This window comes from Barbatula barbatula (genome assembly GCF_947034865.1).
Source record: "Barbatula barbatula genome assembly, chromosome: 3".
Taxonomy (NCBI): Eukaryota; Metazoa; Chordata; class Actinopteri; order Cypriniformes; family Nemacheilidae; genus Barbatula; species Barbatula barbatula.
In genome coordinates, this window is record NC_136764.1 from 25,170,901 (window position 1) to 25,198,010 (window position 27,110).

Below are 27,110 nucleotides of genomic sequence, written 5' to 3' on the forward strand. Positions count from 1 at the left end.
GATTCAAGATTCAAGATTCAAAAAAGCTTTATTGGCATGATAAAAAAGTGTTTTACATTGCCAAAGCAGGAAGATTAAATATAAACATTCTGTATAAAATAAAATAAGAGTATCCTATATAAGAAACAATATGTACACATCAATACAGACATAAAAGTGCGAAGTATTGACAAAAGTTCTTAGTGAAAGTGACAGGATCCTGTCATAAGTGTCAGTTTGTGTGTGTTGTGTCAGTGTTGTGTGTGTTGTGTCAGTGTTGTGTGTGTTGTGTCAGTGTTGTGTGTGTTGTGTTGTGTTGTGTTGTGTGTGTTGTGCTGGTTGTTGCTCTTCTGTCGTGACAGGACTTGACGTATCTCGCCGCCAGGTTTGAGCTGATGGGCTTTTCTCCCAGTATGTATGAGATCTTGTCCTGTTGTTGAAACTGGTTGAAGTCTTTGTGGAAGTTTGTGAACTGGGGGAAGAATGTTTCTCTGATGTCCGTATAGTTTGGACACGAGGTTAAGAAGTGCAGCTCTGTTTCCACTTGTCTCTGTGTGCAGTGTGGACACAGTCGCTCTTCTCTTGGAGTCCATGTCTGTCTGTGTCGGCCCGTCTCCACAGTGAGCTTGTGTTCACTGAGTCTGTACATGGTCAACACTTTTCTTAGTTTAGGGTCTGATACGCTTTTGAGGTATTCTGCCGCTTTATATTCTCTGTTTAATGACCGATAGCATTCAAGTTTACTTTGCTGAGCTGTTGCTTCTGTCCAGTGTTTGAGATATTTTTCTTTTTGTGTTTTTATCATTTGGTTAATTCTGGCTGGAGTTTGGGGTTCAGTTGGACACGTTTGGGGTTTTAGAGTTAGTTCTGAGATCAGTTGGATGAGACAACTTTTCTCTGGGTTCAGCTCCTGATGACGTAAGGCTTTGTGATGGAGTGATTCTGTATCGCTGTTCTTAAGGTGGTTATAGAATTTAATCGCTCTTTTTTGTATTTTAATTATTAGAGGATATAGTCCTAATTCTGCTCTGCAGGCGTTGTTTGGGGTTTTGCGTTGTACCCGTAGAATGTTTTTACACATTTCTGTTTGCAGAGTCTCAGTTGGGTGTTTGTCCCATTTGGTGAACTCTTGGTTGGTGAGGGGACCCCAAACCTCACATCCATAAAGTGCTATTGGTTCTATAACGGATTGGATTATTTTAAGCCAAATTCCAGCTGGGATGTCGATTTTTATATTCCTTTTGATAGCGTAAAAAGCTCTTCGTGCCTTGTCTCTCAGGTCGTTCACTGCCTTGTTTAAGTTTCCGGTGTTACTGATGTTTATACCGAGATATGTGTAGTTTTGGGTTTGCTCTAAAGGCACGTTGTTGAGTTTAAAGTTGTGATGTTGGTTTTGTCGACTATGCCTTTTCTGGAATATCATAACTTTGGTCTTTTTAAGGTTCACTGATAGCGCCCATGTTTGACAGAAAGTGTGCAGGATGTCTAGATGTTGCTGTAGACCCTCTTTTGTGGGTGACAGCAGCACCAGATCATCTGCAAACAGAAGGCATTTCACTTCAGTGTCTAGTAGGATGGGACCGGGTGCTGGTGACTGTTCTAAAGCCCGAGCTAATTCATTAATGTAGATGTTAAATAGAGTAGGACTCAGACTACAGCCCTGTCTTACTCCACGACTCTGGGAGAGGAAGTCTGTGTGCTTGTTGCCTATTTTAACTGCAAATTTGTTATCCGTGTACATTGATTTGATGATGTCGTAGGTTTTTCCTCCAATGCCGCATTGAATAAGCTGAAAGAAAAGCCCCTCATGCCAGATTGAGTCAAAAGCTTTTTTAAAGTCAACAAAGCATGAGAAGAGTTTTCCTTTATTTTGGTTAATTTCTTGGTCGATTAGAGTATGAAGGGTATAAATATGATCTGATGTGCGGTATTTTGGTTGGAAACCGATTTGGCATTTTCTCAGAATGTTTCTGTCATTTAGAAAGTTGGTGAGTCGGCTGTTTAGGATGTTACAGAAGAGTTTACCTAAGTTGCTGTTTACGCATATTCCGCGGTAGTTATTTGGGTCGAATTTGTCTCCGCTTTTATGGATTGGGGTGATAAGACCTCGGTTCCAGATGCTGGGGAATATACCTGTATTAAGGATGGTGTTTAACAGTTTGAGGATGGCAAGTTTGAATTTTTGGTCCGTGTTTTTAATCATCTCATTAAGAATGCCATCAATTCCGCTTGCTTTTCTGGATTTAAGTTTGCATATATTATCGCATAGTTCCTCTAGTGTAATTTGGTAATCTAAAGGGTTTTGGTAATCTTTAATAGTTGATTCTAAGGTGCTTATTTTGTCTTCCAGGGTAGTTTGTTCGTGGTTGTTGGTTATATTACTAAAGAGGTTAGAGAAGTGGTTTATCCATACATCTCTGTTCTGAATGGGTAGTTCTTCATGGTGAGATTTATTAAGTGCGTTCCAATGTTCCCAGAAGCGGTTAGTTTCTAGAGATTGTTCAATTGCTCTTAGCTGATTTTGTATATCTTGTTTCTTTTTTGTCCTTAGGGTGTCTTTATATTCTTTAAGTTTTTCATGGTAGAGTTGGCGTGTGTTTACATTATCTGCATCTCTGTGTTTCTGATTTGACAGACTTCGTACTTCTTTTCTAAGGTTTTTACACTCATTGTCGAACCATTTCTCATTGGCAGGTCTCTTTTTTGTTTTCGTATTTGTTGATTTTAGGTTGGCTAGTGTTGCAGATATTGTAAATATTTTGTTAATTCTGTCTACTGCTAAGTTTACGCCTTCGTTATTGTGTGGAAATGGCGTATCTAGGAATTTATTAAGTAGGTTTTGAATTTTTGGTTCACATATTACGCTTTGGTATATATCTTCACTATTTTGTTTCCATCTGTATGCGTGTTTAAGGCTATGGAGTTGAGTTTGATTTGGTGCCTCAGTGTTAGGTTTAGATCTGTTTAGGTAAAGAGTAATTTTACTGTGGTCTGATAAGGGGGTTAGTGTGCTAACTGTAAACGCTCTCTCTCTCTCTCTCTCTCTCTCTCTGTCTCTCTCTGTCTCTGTCTCTCTCTGTCTCTGTCTCTGTCTCTCTCTGTCTCTGTCTCTCTGTCTCTGTCTCTCTGTCTCTGTCTCTCTGTCTCTCTGTCTCTCTCTCTCTCTCTGTCTCTCTGTCTCTCTCTCTGTCTCTCTCTGTCTCTCTGTCTCTCTCTCTCTCTCTCTGTCTCTCTCTCTCTCTGTCTCTCTCACTCACTCTCTCTCTCTCTCTGTCTCTCTGTCTCTCTCTCTCTCTCTCTCTCTCTGTCTCTCTCTCTCTCTGTCTCTCTCTCTGTCTCTTTTAATAACATATTTGACATTATATTTACAAATGACTAAACAGAATTTCCTGTTCCTGACATCTGTCCGGGCTAAACCGGTACATTATCCTTTACTTCATGCACCATGAACCAACATTAACAAGGTTAACATTAGTAAAATTGTCTTTAACAAAGTGTGACTGTATTATTTGACACTCCCAGTGTAATATAGAAAGTCAGTGTTAACGAGTCCCTTGATGACGGGGTCCTCGCGCAGGACAGCCATTGTTGCTCTTCATTGAAAGACAGGGAGTGAGCGCGCGCGCTCTGGCCGTGCTGCATTCCTCACAGTATGAAGTGAGTGAAGGGGGTGTGAGAGAATCATCTCATTTCATCTCTTCAACACTGTCGTGTTAGCGGAGATATGTGACTATAAAGTGATCGCGCAGTCTATATGGAGTTTCTAGGTACGTTTCATAACATTTTATTATTCTGTGACGCGGATGTAAGTTGCCGACATGTATTTGTGTCTCATATTTGTATCTTATGTATTTAAGAAGCACATTGTTTTCTATCTACGTGTTTTTGTGAGCTGCAGCCGCGTAAAGTTATAGCAACAGTTGTGTGACCGCGTCGCACTTTCACGACATGTCGCGATGTTGTCAGACCTCCGTTTTAAAAAGCACCGACGGGAAACTTTCTTCCAAGTCTGAATCAACAATGCTTCGTTGTCGTCTTGCCTTTAGCGTTTTGTAGAAGAAAGCCCGCATATTAACCCACCAGGCGTCCGTTGCTGCCGGTTATGTACCTGCTCGCTTCATGTCATCTGTATGATCAATGCAGCCTCAGAGCCTTTAAAATCACTGCATATTCACACAGGGTTGTGTTTGGCTTATTGACCACATCTACGGATCTTGAATAACATTTAGAGTAAGTCGTGGTCATGCAGATTACTTTTGACACTCACTTTAATTTCACAATAGTTGCATGAGACCTCCCAATAGCTTCTGCCAGCGGGACGGATGTATTCCATGAGTTTTCAATTATGGACACGGCGAGATTATTGGAAAATGATATGGAAAAGATTATTATTTGGATGTGATCTTTCAGTCTTTTAGTTGTTCGTTGCCCTGCTCGCACGACATTCACAGCCAGAGACTTGCCTTGTGATTATGAATGCTTCAAAGAATGCGTCTCAACATGACAGCGATCACACACGTGGAAAAGACGTGTCGGCGTGACCCCTGTTTTGTTTCTGATATTTAACTTGAAATACCCGTCTACAGGTTTCCATGTGTTTTTGGCCAAACCTGTTTGACCTTTAGATCATCCGGTGTCGTTTAGTGAAACAAAAGGAGCTCTGTGAGTTACGAGGATCTTAACATAGTGTACCACACCTGTCTTCTGAGTTTAAGAATGGTAAAGATGTCCTGCGAGTCTCGCGTTTCACAGCTCGGGTGATGTGACATCACTACATTCCTGAGATTCGGAATCACCCAGATCATGTGAAAACTGGAAAGGTAAACAGTGCCTTGTCTTTAAAAAGCGAGAGAGTAGATATGGCTGAGTGCTTCCGTTTGCACGCTTTCATTTGGCTATGCAATGGGGATTAAGGTGTACCGACTTCATGGTTGTGGTTAGTGACAAGGCAAAGCGAGAGGAAAACTGCCCCCTAAGTCAGCAAACTCTCCTGGAGTCCTGCAGCGCGCCATGGCACCGCCAATCTGTTTGTGTGGTTTAGGGCCACAAGAATAGAACTTTGAAGTATCGTAAACCAAGCAATAAAATGAAATGTAACCCCCTCAAAAGGCTTTTGGATATCGGAGGTAAAAGACAAAATCACAGAGAAGTATTTCAAAGTAAACACGACCCATCGCAGGGTCCATTTCCACTTGCTGACTAAACCCTCACTGAGTTTAGCGGGTGGCTTGTATAGGATTTTCCTGCCGCTCACCCTCTCTAAGCATTATGATGCAGAAAAATGCTGCAGCTGCATGTGGCAAAGATGTGAAGCATGAATCTTTAATGTACGTTTCATATCAGGTATCATTATCATCGTTACTGTGATGGCATGGAAAACATTATGGAAGCATTTTTTTACTTTTTTATGATTTATATAAAGTTTAGGCATGTTGTATTGATGTAAGTGCTTTGATGAGGATTTCCGTGAGGTTTTGTTATGCTGGATTCACACGGTACGCGGCAGTCGCGTCTGTCCAGTTCATTTTCAAAGTGATACATGGTAAGCGGTTGTATTAAAAAATTTATTGTATGTTGATCTTATTTAGTACATAATTTGTTAAATGCGTTGTTGCATCTTTGTCGTATTTAAAGAAACCTGATGGGACATTGACATCTAGTTTCTTTAGCTTGTTATCAGAAATAATCTGCAGGCACTTTATAATTTGTGAATATTTACCGGAAGTTCATTTCAGTCAACAAATGCGCGCATGCGCAGTAATGTTTGTTTATGTTGTTGCATTGAAACAAGTCTATAACTAAAGGTGCAATCTGTAATGTTTGCCTCGCTATCGCCACCTCTGTTTGAAAGATGAAATTGCAGTTTACTTTACATACATGTGTTGAGGTTGATGACATCAGTCTTACATTTCCAGCAAAATCGTATCCAACAACTCAACTTTAACTTTATTTTAGGTGTCCTACAGTGTAATAATATATATAAGTACTAAATTGAATTGGATTTCGTGTGCTGTTTTATGCAACACATACAAAACTAAATTGTGTTATATATTGGGTTAGTTGTATGTAATCATGTATAATTTACTGTACTCTAAATACTATGATAAGTAACCTGTGGTAATCTTTATCATACATTTACCTTTGCAAATTGGGGTAATGTTTTGTAAAGAGTGTTTTATGTAGTTGTTTGCTTATTTTTAATCATAAAAAGTTATGAATTGCAGCTTAAAAAATCCTAAAGCGTTACATTTTGTCAAATAATGTCTGCGCTAGCCATTTGACCATGTGCTTGTTAAACCGAGGTAAACTGTTATTTTTGTGTAGTGTAGAAGAGAGTATACTCTCTTCTACACTATCCATATATCACTATATGTAATGATGATCTTTTCATCCATCCAGTGAAACATGGGTAACTGTAATTGTGCCTAATGTTTCGGGCGGTGTGGCTATAGATAAAGCCTTGAGGCAAAAGCACCTTTTTATCTTTAGTTAAATTGGTATTGATTAATTTACACCCTTGCAAATGGCATTTTACCACAGATTGATTGCCTGTTTCAGCAGGCAATAAAAGCCAATACGGTGGGGTTGCGCTAACTAGGGGCCGCCCTTTCTCGCCCATCCCCCTAACTTTCCTTCGTCCAAGCATTGAGCACCCGCATCACTTCTAATTACATCTCGGGCCCTTGTTTTAGGTCTGGCTGTGTTCATCTGAACCCCTCTGTTATCTCCAGCACCGTATTGATTTGAAGGAGGGCTGGGCCAAATCAATGCAGTAAGTGGATTTTCAGGGGCAGTAGAAGCCTGGAGGGTGAGAGAGAAAGGAAGGGAGATGCTGCACTGGCCTCACAGAGGGGCTGACAGCGATACCTGTCGACTCCAACACCAGGGGACAGAGGACAGCCAGAGACAATGTGACCTTGGGATGTAAGGAGTGAGAAGATGGATGGACTAAAGGCTGCTGGGGGAACGACTGTAGCAGACTTCACTGTTATTTATGATTTATGGAAACAAAATTAAGGTTTAGTCACTGAAAATAGCTGTTTTGTCGACACTGTCCTGTGTTTCTTATCGGATGGCTTTGTGGCCTTGGGCTTTCTCAATTTGCATGCTTTAGCATTACCATAACCAGGTGGCCGAATAAGTATTGTAGTCTACTTTTTAGCCCTTTTCTCAGGCCTAAGAATTATCCCAACAAGTATATGGCATTTGTGAGAACAGGCCAAGTTCTCAGATTTGGCTGGCCTTTCGTTTCGGTTGAGTTGATATTAAACGATTATTTCCCCCAATGTACATTCTATCATCATATTTGCTCTCTTTTTGTGTGAAATCTATAGGACTTACTTTACATACCACCGACGTGCATTCACGGACACAGAGCAAAAGCCCCCAGTGTCATGTCCCACATGAAGCACACAAACAAAAGTCTTGAAGCGAGAAGCGTCACTTCATTTTACCTAATGTGCACGCTCGCATGCTCCTGCGCGAGGCTGCAGCAGGCAGAGAGAGCCAGATGCGTCGAGAGGGGGAGGGGGTGGACGAGAAAGACAGAGAGAGAGAGAGAGAGAGCGGGATGGGAAGTGCTTGCAGTTCTGCTGAGAGGAACAGAGGAGTGAGGTTACAGCAATTGATTGAGTAAATGCGGTAAAACCCCTTCCGCTAGCATGCCAAAAAGAGAAGTGCGCACAGGCTGATAAAGTCAGGACGAGGAGAGGAGTGTGAGCTTCGGCAGAGAACGCTACTGTGTTTAAGGAAGGATAGAGAGTCTGGGTGGCCGGTACCGTCCATGGGATGTGGCGGCGAGCCACGGGGGGACAATGACGAGGCTGCAGTTTATCAATGCGCTGGGATCTTTCTGAGAGTGATGGGCAATTAAAGGGCAAGCGCCTCTGCTCATTGGATGAGGGTCACTCTCCAGCCCGTCCAATGTTGACCGGATCTTTATTCAGCAGGTGATGGGCAACAGCTGTGATAGAGGTATCCTCCGTCGCTCTTTCTCTCTCGCAATCTAATGTGCTATAACATAATATGGTTAAGTTATCCTCCTGTCTCCCGGACAATAGAGTCGTTTAAAAAAATCTATAATGATTGAAGTTAGGATGAATGTGTTGTTAAAGGGCTTTAAAACTTCTCTGTGTGGGTTCAAGAGTGGTGTCAGCAAGTTGTTCCTAAATACCGCGATGCTTAGTCATAGGGATCGCTCCTATCTATCAATTTCAGCACTGCAGAGGGATCGCACACACACACCAACTTCGCGAGAGTGTGTGATGTGTGTGAGAGAGAGTTTGCTCCACCGTCCGAGGAGCTGAAGCGATAAAACAGGCATCTTTGAAGCTCAGCTGTGGCCACAGGGGAGAAAATTTGAGATGTCACTGTAGTTTTTCGGTGACGCTTGCGTATCTTTTCTAAATTGAATCGTAAGCACGGTGAGATTTCAGGCGGGTAGAGAAGCTGTCTAACAACTTAAGGTGCTGTACCGTAAAGAATCACAATATTTGCCTCACAATGCAGTCAGTGTTTTTTTGCCAAATATTATGATTTTAAGTGAACATGAATATTTCTGCAAACTCTCCCTCCTTGAGTTTATAGAACGGAGCGCACAGAACTCAACCAGGGTGCTTGTGAGCTCCAAAAAGAGGTTGGGACGCTAAATTTAGCCGCCAATCAATGGTCCTCTGGAGATGAGCCAGGTGTGAACGTGAAGACTTTAAAAGTGTTTTCTAGAAGCGTTCTTTGGATGAAAGATCCAGTGATGTACAGATGTTGGAAGTCTGTACATTGCGTAGATGTTGTACAAACTTAAGTCCAGTTATTTTTGATTGAAGGGGCTGATCCCACTTAAGCAGGGCTGGGCGGCCCTCCAACGGACCGGTTACAATCCCTATTGTGTCTGTCCACTGAGGCCTGGAAGCTGAAACCAGAAGCAGCATCTCGGCCAAAGACCTCTGAATCAAGGAGCACAGCTGAAATTGACCCAGAGCGGCGTCAGTTCTGCCGCAGAGACAGATCGACTTTTTATTACCCGGGGGTGAATTAAACCATGGCGTGGTGATCTGCATCTCAGCACGACGTCTCTGGGAAGCTGTGCGGATCTAGGTTACGTCCTGTTGCATCCTTGACACACATATGCGCAGGAATTCGGTCAAATGTGGAATAAATTGGTCAGAGAGATTGAAAATAAACTTGGTATTAAAAGGAACATGATGGATCTCTCATTTTAGCCGATTAGAATGTTTTTTATGCAAAAGCCAAAGGGTGTCCATATGCGCAAGTGGCAGGAAGAGTGAGCGTTTAATGGCAGATGAGTGGTTTATTAAGAGGACTCTGTGAACGCTTCGGGTGAAATCCATCTTGTAAGCTTGTCTGACTGGCACTTTAGCTGCGTGTGTGTATGTGCAGGCCTGATGTACTGTTAGCAACCCGCTGGGCATCATTATTGAAGACATTGATTTACAGAGGCCAGGTGGCTATATTGAACCCAGGACTCCATTTGAGGTTTGTCTGTATCAGTCAGAGACCTACTGGGGGGTGGTGGGGTATTTTGTGGAGTAGGACAGTGGAGGCAGACAGCAACATGGGGCTAAGAGACGGGATGTGGAATCGTGTGTGTGGCCTTGCTTTTGTATCCCGGGACATAAACCTGAATGTGCACCAACTCATGGGGATTCGTGTCACGGTGGGGACCAAAATTGAGGTCCCTCTGGCAAAAAAGCTTTTTAAGAACGATATCTTTTGAAAATCTAAAAATGTAAAAAGCTTTTTATGATCTTTAGGTTTAGGGGCAGGGTAAGGGATAAAATACACAGTTTGTACAGTATAAAAATCATTATGCCTATTGAATGTCTCCACGGAGATAAAAAAACACGTGTGTGTGTGTGTGTGAGAGAGAGAGAGACTGATAACCTGCGTATGCCTCAGCTTTCAGCCTTTAAAATGACTAACTGTCACGTAATGACATATTATTACAGTATTTTCGGCTGGACACTGGCCCCATTCAGCTTTCCCCCGGATGCTGAAATTGACATTCTTTATATGGATATTAATTTTCATGGACAGACATTTTGTCATTTGTCTGACCGATGCCTTTCTCTGGTTCTTTTGCTACGGCGCAGACACTAGACTTGCATTAACATTAATGCATTTGGCTACGGGAACACGCATTAATACTGTTTGGCTCTTAAATATTTATTTTAATTATTAAATAATTATTAATTGAAAACTTTGAAACTGTTCATAAAGAACATATAACTGCAATAGGATCAGTACCGGTATTAGAATCGAACTAATTGTAGAATCTAATCTAATTGTAGTGATGTATTGTAAATATTTATCAAATTCACCTATTAGTTAGTCAGCAATAGCTTTAAATTAATTATAAACTCTCAGACAAAATTTCAGTATTGGTGTTAAATGGTTTATGATGATGGCAGGTAACTTCTCCAAGTGATCCACAGCTGACTGCTCTCAAACGTAATGGTTTTAATAGCTTAATTTCTTGGATTATTACTGTGCCTTTTACAACATCTACTGATGTCCTCTAGTCTCTTCAAGTGGCCCTATCTCAGACACTTTATGCAAACTTCATGTTAATCTTGAGTACTTACAGAATAGTATCGCACCCTTAAAAAATCTCAAGAGTCTTTAGTTTGATCGGAACTAAAGGTCGCATCCATTGCCAACAAAACACAGACATATGACTCCGTGTCACTTACCGTGTGTGGTTCATGTCCGGCGTCTTTTAGCGCAGGGACCGTCCATACATCAGTTTCAAACGAACTCCAAACCAGACGTTATATCCAGCGTTTATTTATATAACATCCATCACTGAAATGCCGTGCACAAACAAACACACCTCCACTTCTCTATTGCAAGAGTAATGAGCTGCAGGCCCACAGCGCAGCCGATCTTGATGGTAGCGGGTCTTGTTATCTCGTCTGTTGAAGCATGGGCGGGCTATTTCTTTTGCTTTTCCAGGAGAATTGCCCAATTTTGACCAAGGACAAAGAAAAGTTGTTTCACGTTCGAAAAAACTTAACAAAACCAATACGAACGCCGGGGGAGTGTATCGAGCACAGAAATACTGTGTCATATGTCACACTCGTTGACCATGTCAAGCATGAGGAGACGGCACATTTATCATTGTTAATAAGTCAGAATGCATAAAACGCTGTTGCAGGGCCACGTTAAGACTTCCTCTCTCTCCTCTCACAGCAGAAGCATCTGCGGAGCGCTCGCCCAGGCGGAGGAGCATATCGGGCCTGGGCAGCTCGGAGAAGAACATCTCAATGGATGTTCCTAACTCCTCACCCTTCAAAGTGCCTGTGAGTATCTGCAGACCCCCACACACACACACATCTGCATTACAACAGCTCATCACAGCCTCAGCCAGATCCTCCTGATCGGTTATACCAGCACTCTGTGTCCTTCAGATAGCTTTGCTACAAAAGTATTGTGAAAACATGTGAACGACTTCTGAAAAATGTTAGCCTTTGGTTCGCTATCTTTGGTTAGTTAGTGTCTAAACTGCTGGCCACCTCATCAGTCATCTGCACACATTGTGCTGCTGTGATGTGGAAATAGTGCAGAATTCCTCCTGCCCCACTTAAATTACCCTCCTGAGCCCCTGACTAGTGAAGTGTCCTCGTCCTCCATTTATCGTCTGACACTAATGCTCCTTCTTATTTCAGGACAGTTTCTGTGTGTGAGCTTCCATACAATCACTCTTCTGTCTGTCAGTCAGCGTTAACCTCAACCATTTGCATACTACGGCGGTAACATTTGCCAAATGTTTTCAAGCGAGAACATTAAGTTGAGCAATGAACAAATGTCAATACACGTATTGTAAAAAAGGCACATTCTGGGGAACAATCTATGCCTTAGAGAAGCATTAGAAAATGTTTGAAGATATTTTTAACAGGGGCGAGGAAGTGGGCCACGGCGGATATTTATATCCCGAGCTTTTCAGTGCATTGTCAGATGGATTGTACATATTTGTCACTTTGTCTGAGAATTGAGACAGAATAAACTGATTCGGTTCACGAAGACTTTCAGATGTGTTGCTTAATTCAGGTACTCCTTACAGATGAAGTATTTTTGTATCAGAAACATGAAAGTGTTGATTGACAGGTGAATTGAGATGAATGGGAAGCACATATTATATGAACAGACTCATTTGGAGCCTGAATCTAAAGGTAAAGCTGTCATTAAATGATTTACACTGTAAATCTCACAGATCCGGTCAATGCAGTTAGGATGAATCTCAATGACACATCACACAACAACATTTGTGGCAATATTTGGGGAAGAATTCTTCTATTCCAGTAAGACAATGCCCCAGTGCCCAGAGCGAGGTCCAGCGAGTATTTACTTTTGTATGGAAGTGCTTCAATGGCCTGAACAAAGCAAATACGAGAACCGCTATGGGATGAATTGGATCGGTGAGAAAGAGCCAGACCCCTGACCTCAGTGCTGCTTGTGTTTTAATGGTAGTCACATAGTCACATTCCAACATGGTGAAAAGTCTTCCCAGAAATACGAAAGCTGTTATAGCGGCAAGGGATTAATGCAAATAGTTTTGAAATTGGACATTACACTGTCCAGTACGAACACATTTTCATCTTGCAGAGCTTCATCACTGTTTCATTTGGCCTGTGTCTGTTATTGAAGGTACAGCTTCCTCGCCGAGGATCAGGTCCCGATTGACTCATTTATCACAAGCTTTCTCTCTTAATGGACCTTATAGTAGTGAATGGCCACCTACTTATTAGAATATCCCTCTTTTTTAGACGGACAATTGAATGGTGGTGTTTGATAATAATGTACAGGCACTCTGTTATAATCTTTTCATAGCTGTAAATTTAGATATATTAAAACATAGCAAGATAATTTATAATATTTGAATCACGACACAAAGCTGAATATGGATGAAAAATGCCAACGTTTTAATATATTAATATCTAATAAAGTTACATTAACTTTTTTACTTAGTATTGTTCTGTTGTACAAATATCTACAAATTCTTAAATCAAGATACATTTACTTGGCAAGGAAAGTGACTTAACTATTGACTTAACCAGAAAAATCTTAACCCACTTATAGATATTTTGACAAAGTACTTAAAAAAAGGGTACGATTTTCTTTTTCTCACCCCATTGACAGGTATTTTTGCTTGCCAAAACGTTATTCATTTTTACATTTACTTTCAGAAAATAAGAGGTAACTTTTGGGGTAACTTACCTTGTGAAGCTGTATCTGGTAGCACCAAGGTTGTATTTGCAGTAACAGGCAGTTAATGCATTAGCCAACATAAACTAACTATGAGCAGCATTTATTAATCTTCGTTACTTTATTTCAGCATTTACTTATACATTTTTTGAATTAAACATTGAATCTGTTAACATTAGTTTATGCTAAATGAACTGACATGAATCTGCCTTAACTAAGATTAAGATTGAAATTTGCTGAAACTTTATTGCTCATTAGGGGTGTGACGAGATCTCGTGGCACGTGACCTCTACTAACACGAGCACTATGATTGACTCATTAATGCCTAAACTGTTTTGTGTTTTGAAGCTGAATAAGAGACAAATTTTTCCCCATATATTTCGTCATTGAGGATTTCTAAAAAAGTGATAAAATCACGTTCTCATGAACTCCGTCATGTATCGTGGAATAAGTGTCTCAACACACCCCTATTGCTCATTGTAAGTTAATGTTAGTTAATGCATTTACTAATATTAACAAATACAACTCTATTGTAAGGTATTACCATGTATCTTGATTTAAGACTTTTTAGATATTTAAAAGATAATCTAAATGTACAATTCTACCTCTATGTAGCACTGGAAATCCTAGATTTGTTTTTAATGCATTTTCATTTTTATATAAAGTCATACAGATGTTCATCTACTGTATGTCGTCAGAATGTTGTATAACAGCTTTGTAATCTGATTGGATGAGCCACATTATGACTCGTAATGTCATATGTGTCTAGTGTTCTTTATTATTGGTTCTGAATGAGTAAGCTTGTGGTGAACGGGCTGAACGTGTGTTTTACTTACTTCCTGCTTTACTGAAATGACACCCTCGTAAAAACTGCTCATAGTGACCCAGAGCCAATTATTACTCATGCTTCTATATATCTGCTGGTGGCCGTTTTAACTTATTGGTTACTTATTAATATATTTTTTTTCCACTTAAGACATCAAGCAAGCGTTCATTGCTACTTTCACATTCAACCGGCCTCGGCCACCTTTGTTAGTCCGTGCGTGTACCACAAAGATAGAGAGATGCCCGTTGTAATGGTCTATTGGATTTTATTTTAGCAGCTTGCTTCTGAAAGGTCACAGGAGGCTTTGTGAAATTATAGTGACAGTGGCCCTTTCTCAGTGATATGCTCTCGGGGTCTTTGAGTGAGTGGGCTCCGTGTATAATTGATGATCAATTGAAAGTCACATACAGCAGTGGGTGCAGACATTAAGTCATGAGTAAGCATGAGTCACACGGACACACTCAACCCTTCATTCAGCTACTCACCTGTTTCAGTACAGCACTTTCTTAAAGATAAGCACCTGACTATGTGTTTGTTACTTGTAGGGTTTTTTAAGTAAGCGACTGAAAGGATCCATCAAAAGGACAAAGAGTCAGACGAAACTGGACCGCAACACAAGTTTTAGACTCCCATCACTACGGCCCACAGACAATGACAGGTGAGTTTTGCAGTTTTGTTAGACCGGCTGAAGGCTGACCAGAGGGGAAAGTTCACCGCATAATAAAATATCGTTAATTTCTCTTCCTCAAAAACTGTACTGTTCTCTTTCTTTGAATTACAAAGGGCGATTGTTTCCATATAATGTAAATCTGAGGTTATTTACAATGCCAAGTTCAATAAGTGTTTGTGCCTGAGATTCCCAATTTAAGTTGTTATTTATTGAAAGATTATTGGTTCAAAGCTACTTTGTTTCATGATGACGCTGTATTACACTGGCTGAATGTATTTGTTTGAAAGACTCATATATATAGTAAAGAAAGTTGAGTTTTGTCAGTTCTTTAGCAGTGTATAGGGAGTTGTTTGGTCTTGTTACTTTGGCTTTCTTTTAAATTCATGCCTGCTTCTTATGGAGAGCAGCGCTCTGGAAATATGCTGCGCTGGGATCTGGCACAACATGAGCTCGGTTTTAAAAGAAATGTTAAATTGTTCAGGCAGTCTGACGGTTCTCTGGCAGAACTGTTCCTGCTGTCTGTCCCGTACGAAGCTACTACATTACAGTTGTGGCCAACAATGGCTGCAGAATCTCTCCCTGCACTCATATTTTCAGTAGGATTTATTGACCAAAACAGAGCGAACACAAAATAGACAAATAATGATGATGACTCTGAGAGCACTTTTTTTAGGCAAGTTCTGCAAATCTTTTGGAGGTGATAACCGTGTTGTGAGAATCTGATATTGCGATAGCCCTAGTTTCACGAGAAATGCTTGTGCTTCAACGCTTGAAATTAGTTTTGTGGTCACAGCAGCCAACAAGTTCCCAGCATGCATTGGAACTCCTTCATCGCTGTTATAGAGCATCCCGGGTGTGACGTCATGAAGTCAGTCGAGAGACGATCCAGTGTGTGCGGATCTCTAATGGAGGGTTACTACCTGGTGAAATCTGTAAATAACATTTTGACACACTACGTGATTTTAAAACTTTACTGGGTGGGACAGAATGTGTAACTTTGCTTTTTACTGCCCCCTATAGGAGAGCGCTATCTGCCCAACGCTGTCTACTTGAAAAATCACTATAACGGACATATTCACATGGATGTTTTGCTTTGTTGGGTTTAGTTTTGATTGAGATCAGATTAGTGCATACATGGATGAGATGGTGGGGTGTACTTGCCTTCAACAGTCACAGATTTCAACATACTAACAATTAACCCAACAACATCGTTGGTGATTTTCTTTATTTTGTTTGATAAGTTAGAACTGCCATGTATCTACATTAGTCTCCCTCTCTCTCTTTTTCGTGTTCTTTTAAGGCTCTCTATATAATTGGGTTACATACTAATATTGTAATGTGCTTTGAGACCGCAGTCTATCTTTACATCAGTCTGCTGTAAAACACTCACTGTCATTGATCGCTCTAGCTCATATGCTGTAGAGGAGTTATGTATTTATTGTTAACTGGGTACAGAATCTTTTTATATTGTGAGGTTTTAAGACAGAAGTCGAGTTTAAGGTTGGGTTCAGATCCCAAAAAATGTGGGTTTGGTTTCAGGAGCGGATTATATTACTGTATAGGTGTGTGGTGGTGTTTCAGGAAATTACCCAGTGGCTTAAAGTACCCAAACATGTTTCAAAAATACAAACAACCAATTTCTGTTTCAGCCTCTGGATGTTCCCGACCAACCTGCTCGCCAACTGTTTTAAAACTTCATGCAGGTTGCTTGTGTTGATGAATGAGATCACACAGGATATTATGACACACACACACCCCGTCTAGACAGAACTAGGAAAATATGTCTTAGGAATTAAGTGTTTGCTTTTAATACGTTAAATGGCACGTTACGTCAACAAAAGGCAAAATGTGTCCCAGTTTAACACAAAACCTGACCACGTGATAGACATCAGTGTGCGGATGTTGTGCAGGTGTGAGATGTTTGTGTAGTCAACTCATCCTGCGCTCCTCGTTGGGTGGTCCCCATGGTAACGTTCTCACAGGGACTTTGGATTGGCCGGCCCACTTTCTTGTTTATCAGTAAGCTCCAGCTTCCTGCTCTCTGCTTCAGCCTCACCTGAGCTAGAGCGAGGCATCACTGGAATCGACAATGAAGTGAAACACTTTAAACCGTGGTTTGTTGTCAGATATGCTCCTGGGATACTCCGTCAAGTGGATCTTTAGTTGTTTTTCGTAGGTATAAAGTGTCTTTCTGCGAACCATGAAATACTGGAGTGTATTCTTGCATGTTTAAAAACTGGCTTGGCTTAACAAAATGTGTTAATGAGTGTCGGGTGCGTAGATAAGAATACGTTGGTTTGGCTGTTTTTGTGTCTCAAATCTCATTCTTTGTTACATGAGACTGCCTCCCTGTGGTCGTACTTTATAATAGTCTTTTTTCTCAGCCTTGCGTTCATAGCAGGATAGGCTCATGTGCGAATCGAATGGCTTTCTTTAATAGCCTCAAAGATGAATTTTTGTCATGGTTCTGGTCTGCATGTCAAATATCCTGCGGCTGAGGACATTGTGTACACAGAAATGAAGGAGAATAAAACACGGCAAATATTTCAAAATGACACAGAGCCGGCTCATCCAGTGACGTCTGATTCTTGAGTAATTGAGTTAAAGTGAGTGTGCAAATGTCTGGTGTTTTGTGCACGTGTCGCTGTAGGTCGCGAGGCCTGCCCAAATTGAAGGAGTCATGTTCCCATGAGTCTTTGCCGAGTCCGGGCAGCGCTGTTGAAGCTCTGGATCTAAGCATGGAGGAGGACATCTATATTAAACCACTACACAGCAGCATTCTGGGACAGGACTTTTGCTTCGAGGTACAATTTGCATTTATTTCACTTCCATGTTAGGAAACTTTGAGAAAATGTAATGTAGGAATAGACCGATACATCAGCTGATACTTAGTCATTTTAGCATGTTATTGAGTGTTTATTATCTAATGATAAACTTATTTAATAATAAATAAATGTATTATCTAATAATAAATCTACTGAAAAACATGACTTATAGCCGGTTAACCTTTTTTATTTTATGCTTTATTATTTGAAGTACTAACAAAGTATGACAATATTATTAGTCTGTGTATTTCCTAATTTTATGTTTATTTTACTTTGTGTCACTTTTTTCTGTATTTCTTGTAACACAGATTTGAAACGCATAGCAAAACAATGTCTGTCAATGAACTCTATTTTGTACAGTAAATATCAAAAACATTATTTTGTCCATTTGCCAATAATGTGGAGAATGACAATAATGCTACTGTATTTGTTAAAGTGGCAGAAATGTAATCTTTTACTAAATGTGCCCAATTTCTCATGCAGGTGGCATACTCGGGTGGAAGTAAGTGCTTCAGCTGTTCATCTGCAGCCGAACGGGACAAATGGATGGAGAACCTCAAAAGAACCGTGCAGCCCAATAAGGTGACTGTCAGACGTGTCATTTTTCTCTGTTTTGAAGACAAGTTGAAGAAGTTTTCTGCTTGTTTTACACATGCCACAATGCTTAACCGATGCCATCCCATCACCAGGACAACTGTCGGCGAGCAGAAAACGTCCTTCGCCTGTGGATCATCGAGGCCAAAGACTTGCCGCCGAAGAAAAGGTATTTCTGCGAGCTGTGTCTGGATGACATGCTGTACGCACGCACCACCAGCAAAACCCGCTCCGACTGCCTGTTCTGGGGGGAACACTTTGAGTTTTCTGGCCTTCCTGCCGTCAAAAGCATCACCGTGCACATATACCGTGACGTGGACAAGAAGAAGAAAAAGGACAAGAACAACTACGTGGGCCTGGTGAACATCCCCGTGCAGGGGGTGATGGGACGGCAGTTTGTGGAGAAGTGGTATCCCGTCAGCACCCCCACCACCAGCAAAACCAAAGGCGGAGGTCCATCCATTCGCATCAAGTCACGCTTTCAGACCATCTCTATCCTGCCCATGGAGCAGTATAAGGAGTTTGCAGAGTTTGTGACCAATAACTACACCATGCTGTGCTCGGTGCTGGAGCCAGTCATCAGCGTCAAGAACAAAGAGGAGATGGCCAGCGCGCTGGTGCACATATTGCAAAGCACAGGGAGGGCAAAGGTACGATGCCGGTTTACCTCAAATAAACCTTATTCATCATTGATGTTTGCTTTATCATGCATCGGTGCATTTGCCAGTGGCTTTTGTCGATATTTCTTAAGTGTTTTGGCTAAATGCTTGAGTGTTGCGGGCTGACCAAAAAACGTTTTTGTTAGGACTTCCTGACGGATCTGGTGATATCAGAGGTGGATCGTTGTGCCGATCATGACGTGCTCATATTTCGGGAGAACACGCTAGCCACCAAAGCCATAGAAGAATACCTCAAATTGGTGGGACAGAAGTACCTTCACGATGCACTAGGTATGTTAAATCATGTCCTGATATGACTTAAAAATTGCATTAGTCCATTAACCCACCACTAAGAACTTACTCATGTGCTCTGGTTTTTAGGAGAGTTTATTAAAGCACTGTACGAGTCGGATGAAAACTGTGAGGTGGACCCGTCTAAGTGCTCTAACAATGAGCTGCCGGAACACCAGAGTAACCTGAAGATGTGCTGTGAGCTCGCCTTCTGCAAGATCATCAACTCTTACTGGTAAATACACTCCGAACGCTCCATGCACATCATGCAATTGCATTAGTTCCTTGCTAACTTACCGCTGCGCACTGCTCAGCGTGTTTCCCCGGGAACTGAAGGAGGTGTTCGCCTCGTGGAAGCAGCAGTGTCACGCTCGAGGGAAGCAGGACATCAGTCAGCGTCTGATCAGCGCGTCTCTCTTCCTGCGCTTCCTGTGTCCAGCCATCATGTCCCCATCGCTCTTCAGTCTCATGCAGGAATACCCAGACGACCGCACCTCACGAACCCTTACGCTCATCGCCAAAGTTATCCAGAACCTCGCTAACTTTGCCAAGTATGTCAGGACTTGAAATATTGTTCATGTGAACAATTACAAATAGATTTTAAAAGAAAATGCTGCATAAACTTTAATTATTTCGCAGTTTCATTTTCTGTTCTTTTATACGTACTGAAGATGATTACTTGTGTATTTTATTGTGTTGCATGTTTTTATTTTGGAAAAATAATTTAATAAGGACATTTTTATTCATGTACTTACAATTACACACACAAGCATGATAAATTGCAAAAGATAGGTATTGAGACTATATGTAGACTGTGGCCGTTTCCTTTAATATAATATATTTCATATGTTAAAGCTGCAATCTGAAACGTCTTTGTTAAAAATAAGTCTAAAAAGGATTGCTCCTTGAAACAAGAACTTACCATGAATTATAAATATTAATGCTTTGGACTTTTAGTTTTTTTATTTGAATGACCAAATATTATTCTTATATTCATTTTGATTCTAAAAACTGAAATACTGGCTCAATAATTATTCAGAAACTTGCATGTAAACAGTCTGTGTGAAGACTCTCATACTGTTTCTGATGCACTTTTTCGTTCTCTGTTCCATCAGATTCGGAAACAAAGAGGAGTACATGGCCTTCATGAACGACTTTTTGGAGCACGAATGGGCCGGTATGACCCGTTTCCTTCTGGAGATCTCGAACCTCGAGACCATCTCCAACACCCCAGGATTTGAGGGCTACATCGACCTGGGCCGCGAGCTGTCTGTCCTCCACTCGCTGTTGTGGGAGGTGGTGTCTCAGCTAGACAAGGTACTGAAATCCCTCTCTTTGACTCATTCCAATTGATTTTACTGCAACAGTGCCCCATTCCAAACATGCTACTGGCTAAAGTCTGCATCTACAACAGCTTAAAGTTTTATCCATGTAAAGCAGGACAATGAACACACTTTTAATTTGAAACAAATTCAACTCTGTAGGTTTCTTAGGCAAAAGAGCACACATATGTAATGTAAACCAAAGGTCTTTGTGTTTGTAAAGAAGCACGTTTCATACCTCACAAATGTCTCACGTTGAGCTGTGTGCTTGATGTCAGGAATGCTTCTGTCTCCACTAAACAATGTGAGGTTGCAGCTGACTTAAGTGTAATCACCAACCCGACTGCATTACTGTTAAACTGTGTGTGACCAAAAAGGCTTTGCGTTTGTTTGCAGTAATACGACATCATTGCTTAAGGTTGTTTTCAAGGTTAACGTCCGTGTGCGTTTTGGCTCTGTTTAAATGGTAGCAGTTTGTTGGATGGCATTGGCACATTCCCACATTCCCACATGCCCTGCCCCCTAACTCTCGCTGAACTGTTAAGTCTGCAGCATGGTTTTGTTTTGACTGCAATTAAAACCTCCCTGCATAACGTTTTCGTTTCATCACAGCCTTTCTTTTAACTAGTCTCAGACATAACCTTCTGTTGTCGTTTGACTTTGATGCATGCTCTATGTTGTTTGTTGTTTTGGAATGGCTTTGGTCGTTTGTAGAAGCATGTGTTTGGTTTTCTTTTATTTATCCCCATTTTGACTTTTCCTTTTGTTTTCTCCTCTGTTTACCCATGCCACTATCCATTCCACCCTTTCCTGTCCGACACACTGTGTCTCCATGGTTATGCTGTCACACCACCAATGCATTATGGTGCCTTCTATTCGACCAACCAAAATCCAATCCTCCTGCCAATCTGCCATCTGCACCCTCAAACACTCGGGCTCCATGCGGTTGCCCTCTGTGGTCCGTAATATGGTTACCATGGTTACGCGCCAACCTAGGGTGAAAATTCCTTCCTGCAGGCGACGGTGGCCAAACTGGGGCCCCTGCCGCGTATCCTTGGCGATATCACTCGCTCGCTGTCCAGCCCCACCCCCCTTCAGCAGCAGCTCAGGCGGTTCCAGGCCCACAGCTCTACACATGACATTAGTGGAAGTGTGTCCTCAGGACTGCAGAGAATATTCGAAGACCCAGCAGACAGGTAGGACGAACTCTTGAGAAATGTTTTAGTGCATTCCATTGTTTTACTTTTGCCTGTAAGGGATATGAGGGGAGGATTCACTGACAGAATTTTGAATTCTAATTTAAATTGTAGACAAAACAACGTATGCTTAAAACTCAATCCTACATTTTTCTCTGAGAGTGCCAGCAAATAATATAAAACACAATTGTTTTTGTCAACTTATGTATCTACAAGTTACATTGCAGCAAGTGTCACTGGAGACCCATTACGCTTTTAAATACACACTTGAAAGTCTGTGTGAAGCTAGCCTTCTGACAGCATTTTTCTCATTCCTCAGTGAAATGAGAAGCATCAGATCCCCTGTTCAGGAGCACATGGAGGCTTTAGCCCGAGGGAAGCATCCTTTATTGGGTCAGCAATCTTCTACGCACAGCATGAGCTTTTCTGACAAAGAGGAGAGAGACAGTCCTCTTCCAAACGGACGCAGTGTATCTTTAATGGACCTCCAGGACTCTTACCTTGCACAGGGCCATCCAGGTCCTGCCCCACCAAGGTTAGGGCGGGTGGGCTCTCAGGCCTCCATCAGCCCTCTCCCTCCTCCTCCTCCTCCACATCATCACCAACCCCCTGTCTTTCCAAAAGTCCCCCAGCTAAAGGACAACTTGCCACAGAGCGCTCCCCAGGTGCGCCGTCCGCTTCACCCCTCCCTCAGTCAACAGCGCAGCTTACAGCCCCTGTCTTTCCAGAACCCAGTTTACCACCTCAGCAACCTGCACGCACAGTCCACACACTCGACCCAGTCTACGCACTCCGTCAAGTCCCTGCAGCCGGACTCCAGCTCAGAGAACCTGAGCACGGCCAGCTCTCGCAGCGGAAGCCCCAGCGCATCAGGTGGCCAGGGAGCAACGCCCAGAGCCAGGATGCCCTCCACCAGCAGCGTGGAGGAGGAACTCGGCCGCAAAATCATCCAGGGGCAGGAAACTCCTCCTCCCACAGCCTGCTGGCACCCACCCCTGGTGGACTCACACTCGGGAGCCCAGGTGGTGGCTGTGCCGAGGCAGAGTTGCACGGGCACGGCGCATATAGTGAAGGTGGAGCAGCAGAGTCGAGCAGCGGGGCTTGCGGCGGGTAACGCAGGGGTGAAAACGCCTAGGTCTCTCCCTCACAGCGCCTCTCTCCGCAGTAGCAGCAGCGTCAACCCCGAACCCATACAGCAGAGTGACGAGAGGTCCAGACAGCAGTCCACGTGCTCTAGAGACAGCTCAGTACCCGGAGGGCGAGGCAACAAACAGGTAAAGAGGAAGTACACTCTTGGAAGTAAAGTTTCAATTTGCAGGAATCGTTTAAGCCCACTAAACAATGTTAATGTGTTTTGCCATTGTTCAGGTTCAGTCCCCTGTGGAATCTGTCACCATGTCCCCAGTGGAGAGAACGGCAGCTTGGGTCCTGAATAATGGACAGTTTGAGGATGAAGAAGATGAAGCCCCAGGCAAAGATGATGGCAAACACATAGAGAAGGTACACAAAGACACAGATGCATCTCGCATGCACGGGATACTCTCTGCAAGAGGTTTTAGATGTTATGCTTCTCACCTCAGTATGAACAGGAGATCTCAAAGCTTAAGGAGCGTCTGCGGGTATCTAGTCGACGACTGGAGGAGTATGAGAGACGACTGCTGGCACAGGAACAGCAGATGCAGAAGCTGCTTATGGAATACAAGACTCGACTGGAAGACAGCGAAGACCGTCTGCGCAGACAACAGGAAGAGAAAGACAGTCAGATGAAGAGTATTATCTGCAGGTAAGAGTGTGATCAAAAATGTATACTATGTAGATTACTTATGTGTAATACAATCAGCAACATAATTATCAATAAATGAATCCAAGTCATATTGTTTTTATATAATATCGCAATTTGTAAAAACTGCTGTATTGTTTGCCGTACGAAATCTGACCATCTATATCTGTCTGTTGATAGGCTGATGGCAGTGGAGGAGGAGTTGAAGAGAGATCATGCAGAAATGCAGGCGGTCATCGACGCCAAACAGAAGATCATTGATGCACAGGTATGGCAGAGAACCAAACTAACCAGCCTGTTAAATGCAAGCTGCTGTATCTGTGTGTGTACTTTTGTAGTAGCCGTGTCATACCTGTCTACATTTGTTTGAGGATCCACTTTGGACCGTGAATAGTTTTTTTATGTGTGAGGTAAAGGCCTGTGTGTGCTGCACAGTGGTATGCCATAAACTCCCTGCTAAAGCTCAGATGGTATTAAAGCAAACAGGCTGCTGACTGGCTCATTGTCACTGTGTCCTACTGAATTCCAGGTCTCTAATGGAACTGAGGTAATACCAGCAGGCAAGTACAAGCTCCTGCAGAGCAGCTAGGCTTGTGTAAGCGCACCCCAATACAACACCCATGCCTGGCCTGAACCTGCGCAACACTCAGTCCTCTAAGCCGTTATGACAGAGAGAAGAACAAAGCAAGGGTTAATGATCAAGAGCATCATTGTGTTGATTGTAAAAGCTGTATGCTGTTTGAGTTCAGTGTGCAGAGACCACTTGTAAGGCAGTTTTGACTCTTGTCTTGCAAACAAAATACCAAAAAATGATATAGATTAAGAGTAAAGAAGGGACCCAAGCTATGTATAGGGACACAAATATTATAAAAACTTACTGTAAGGTCGTATTTGTTCATATTCGTAAATGCAATGGCTAACAGTGAACAATATCGGTTTCAGCATAATGTCAATACATTCAGCTTTTGATGTAAAAAATGTAGTAAAGGCTGAAGTTAACATGTCTTTAAACCAGCACAATTTCATACTCCATCTGGTGCCACTATTGGTGCAGAACCTACACTATTAACCCTATCATGGCTGCTTGATTTTGAAGAAATAAATATGCCATTGCTAAATAATCCAATACGCTTGGTTCATAAAATCTAATGAAATGTTATTACAGTATTTTTCAAGACTAAAAAGTATACAACCAACATGTATTATTCGGTAAATGCATTACAGAAAATTGTGATGTGCACATGCGCAGATATGCCAGAGTCACCCAAGGCTGTTCGTTCCATTAACTTCCATTCATAACTATGCAAATGCATTAGACCTAAAACATTGGAGAAGATGCTAATAATAAAATCGCAAAATAAAATGTTTTGTGCAATACAGCTTTAAAATAAGGAAAACAACAAAAACTCAATGGTTTGTTTTTTTCCCTTATGCACAGTGCTCTGCATAAATGTGTTATTCTGAAAGTCCAGTATGACCACAGCATTAGGCCTGTTTGGTTATCTTTTGGGGATTAGTGAACATCCGTGCTCTTTTCCTTTGACAAAGATTTGTGAGCATGTTAAGGTGCTGTTTGAGGAATGTGTGTTGATGGGGAGCGCTCCTAGCAGATTCAGTACCTGGTATCTGTGAGCTCTGCTGTAGCTTTTGGCTGCTTTTTACCCTTTCCTCTTTATTTTTTTGCCTGGTCATTTCTCATGCTGCCTCACTCCCAGCTCCCTAGTAGGTGTGCCGACACAGATTTTCACTTTTTATAAAGGCCTTGCCATTGCTTCAGATCTGTTAAAGATGTTTGTGCTGGGATTAAGTCACTATTTACTAGCTAGTTTTGCTTTCCTCAAACTTGCTCTTGTTTTTAAAGCACCCATTATGATTCACTTGCTTGAGTACTGTGAGACTGGCACTATGGTGCCATTCATGTCATCTGTTATTTAATATCTTCGTATTGAAGATAGACTAAATACTGGGGAAAATACTTCTTTCTTTTTGTTTTTCATCAAAACAAGATCCACTAACACCTCTCGTGTTGAACTTTGTCTGCAAATGTCGATGTGTCTTTGTCTCCGTCTCTTGCAGGAGAAGAGGATAAGCTCCCTGGATGCAGCTAACTCTCGACTCATGAGTGCACTCACTCAGGTTAAAGAGCGCTACAGCATGCACAACCTCCGCAACGGCCTGTCACCCACCAACCCTACAAAACTGTCCATCACTGAAAATGGAGAGTTCAAGAACAGCAGTTGCTGATTGGTGATCATGAACGTGACGCTCCAGAACGGATCGCTGACTCTGATTGGTCTGCACCGAGATGGACCCAGATCACATATGTAGCTGTGGCTAAATTGACTGACAAATGTATACATGCAATTGCAAGAAATCTTTGGTTATTAATGTATATAAACGTTATCTAATGTTTGGTTATGTACAGAAATGCTACTGCTGAGAGGAGTGTTTTGAGAGTTAAGCGCAGAGTTCCGCGTCAGTGAGTCTGTGTTGTTGTTTTTTATAATGATTTACGCTTAAATGCAGATTTAAGATCGCAAAAAGATTTTTAACTATTGCCTAAGATATATGAAGGAGATGTACATATCATTAATAGAAATGTTTTAAAGAAACTATGAAGAAAAGCACATAGGTATCGTTGGTCATAGTTGTAAATGTCCTCGAGTAGCAGAACCTGACAGGCAAAGACGTGAGATTGAAAGGCAAGTTTATGCACTCAGTTTTCTAACACAACTTTTTCTATATATTTTTTATTATTTTGTGTTATCATCTTGTAAAAGGTGGTTAGGGCTGAAATGACTGACTTTTAAATAAAAAGACAAAAGCAGCCACAGTTTAGTTACAAAGGACTCCAGCATAATTTTCAAGACAGTAAGACGGGGTCTTTAATAATACACAAAATAAGACAACAGAACAAAGCAGTGGGTTGATGTATTAAAGTATTACATTGAATGAACAGATTCTTGGTATTGGATATTTGCTGCATCATCTAGAGGACTGTCACTTTAACTCAACATTTCTGTTTTATGCATCTGACCAGATTGCTGTGAAATCACCGATCTCTGTCTCACTGCCCTCTCTTGTTCTAGAAAGCCTCACTGCTCTCCTTCTCATCCTCTATTGTTTGTCTGTTACTTCTGTTGAAAGTTGCTGTTTTCTCACTCTGTTCATATGAGCACTAATGTCTCCACAATGTTTGTTGTTCCTATGATATATTTGACAGTCAGTTGCAAAGTTCAGACACATTCAGAAGCATTGAATTAAATGGATTGTGGCCTCATTGATCATGTTGTCATGTGTGGTCTGAAACTGCCTGTTAGCTGTTGTTCTTACATGGTACAGCATTTGATCAAAACAACGATCACTATTGCACACACTATGGAAGACTATTTAAAAATGATTTACACAATTTGTAAATAAATACATTATATTCGGATGTCGACTGATACAATAGACATGAATATAGTGGTAAATAATCGATTACAGTTCACTGTAAAAAACATTAGTTACAGCCTTTTCAGTTAAACTGTTACAGCATTGTCTTGCATTTTTGAAAATGTACAGGATTTTATTGGCAAATTTAGTTGCCAGCTAAATACTGTAATTTATTAGCGTTATAACAAAATTCTGTAACACGTAATACAGGTTTGATTCGATATTTCTGTAAAAAAACAAGGTACTGTTATTAACAAACAACAATTAACTGTAAATTGCTTTACAATAAAATACTGCAAACCGTTTTACAGC

General features: G+C 41.6%; 1 protein-coding gene across 4 annotated transcripts in view; it reads left to right on the forward strand.

Moving 5' to 3' along the window:
* rasal2 (RAS protein activator like 2) overlaps positions 1 to 26,810 on the forward strand; it is a 55,991-nt gene extending 29,181 nt beyond the window's left edge. For 2 of the 4 annotated variants that reach the window (XM_079453796.1, XM_079453795.1), the window contains exons 4-18: positions 11,188 to 11,297; positions 14,572 to 14,684; positions 17,347 to 17,500; positions 18,005 to 18,103; positions 18,211 to 18,765; positions 18,921 to 19,065; positions 19,156 to 19,300; positions 19,380 to 19,616; positions 20,181 to 20,382; positions 21,384 to 21,583; positions 21,903 to 22,857; positions 22,952 to 23,083; positions 23,164 to 23,366; positions 23,544 to 23,631; positions 25,440 to 26,810. In XM_079453796.1, coding sequence (XP_079309922.1) covers positions 11,188 to 11,297; positions 14,572 to 14,684; positions 17,347 to 17,500; positions 18,005 to 18,103; positions 18,211 to 18,765; positions 18,921 to 19,065; positions 19,156 to 19,300; positions 19,380 to 19,616; positions 20,181 to 20,382; positions 21,384 to 21,583; positions 21,903 to 22,857; positions 22,952 to 23,083; positions 23,164 to 23,366; positions 23,544 to 23,631; positions 25,440 to 25,607 — 3,506 coding nt within the window. In that variant the 3' untranslated portion in view covers positions 25,608 to 26,810. Of the gene's footprint in view, positions 1 to 3,535; positions 3,747 to 7,582; positions 7,954 to 11,187; positions 11,298 to 14,571; positions 14,685 to 17,346; positions 17,501 to 18,004; positions 18,104 to 18,210; positions 18,766 to 18,920; positions 19,066 to 19,155; positions 19,301 to 19,379; positions 19,617 to 20,180; positions 20,383 to 21,383; positions 21,584 to 21,902; positions 22,858 to 22,951; positions 23,084 to 23,163; positions 23,367 to 23,543; positions 23,632 to 25,439 lie in introns of those variants that run through there. The other 2 variants (XM_079453798.1, XM_079453797.1) reach the window with 2 other exon arrangements.
* The last annotated feature ends 300 nt before the right edge of the window (positions 26,811 to 27,110 follow it).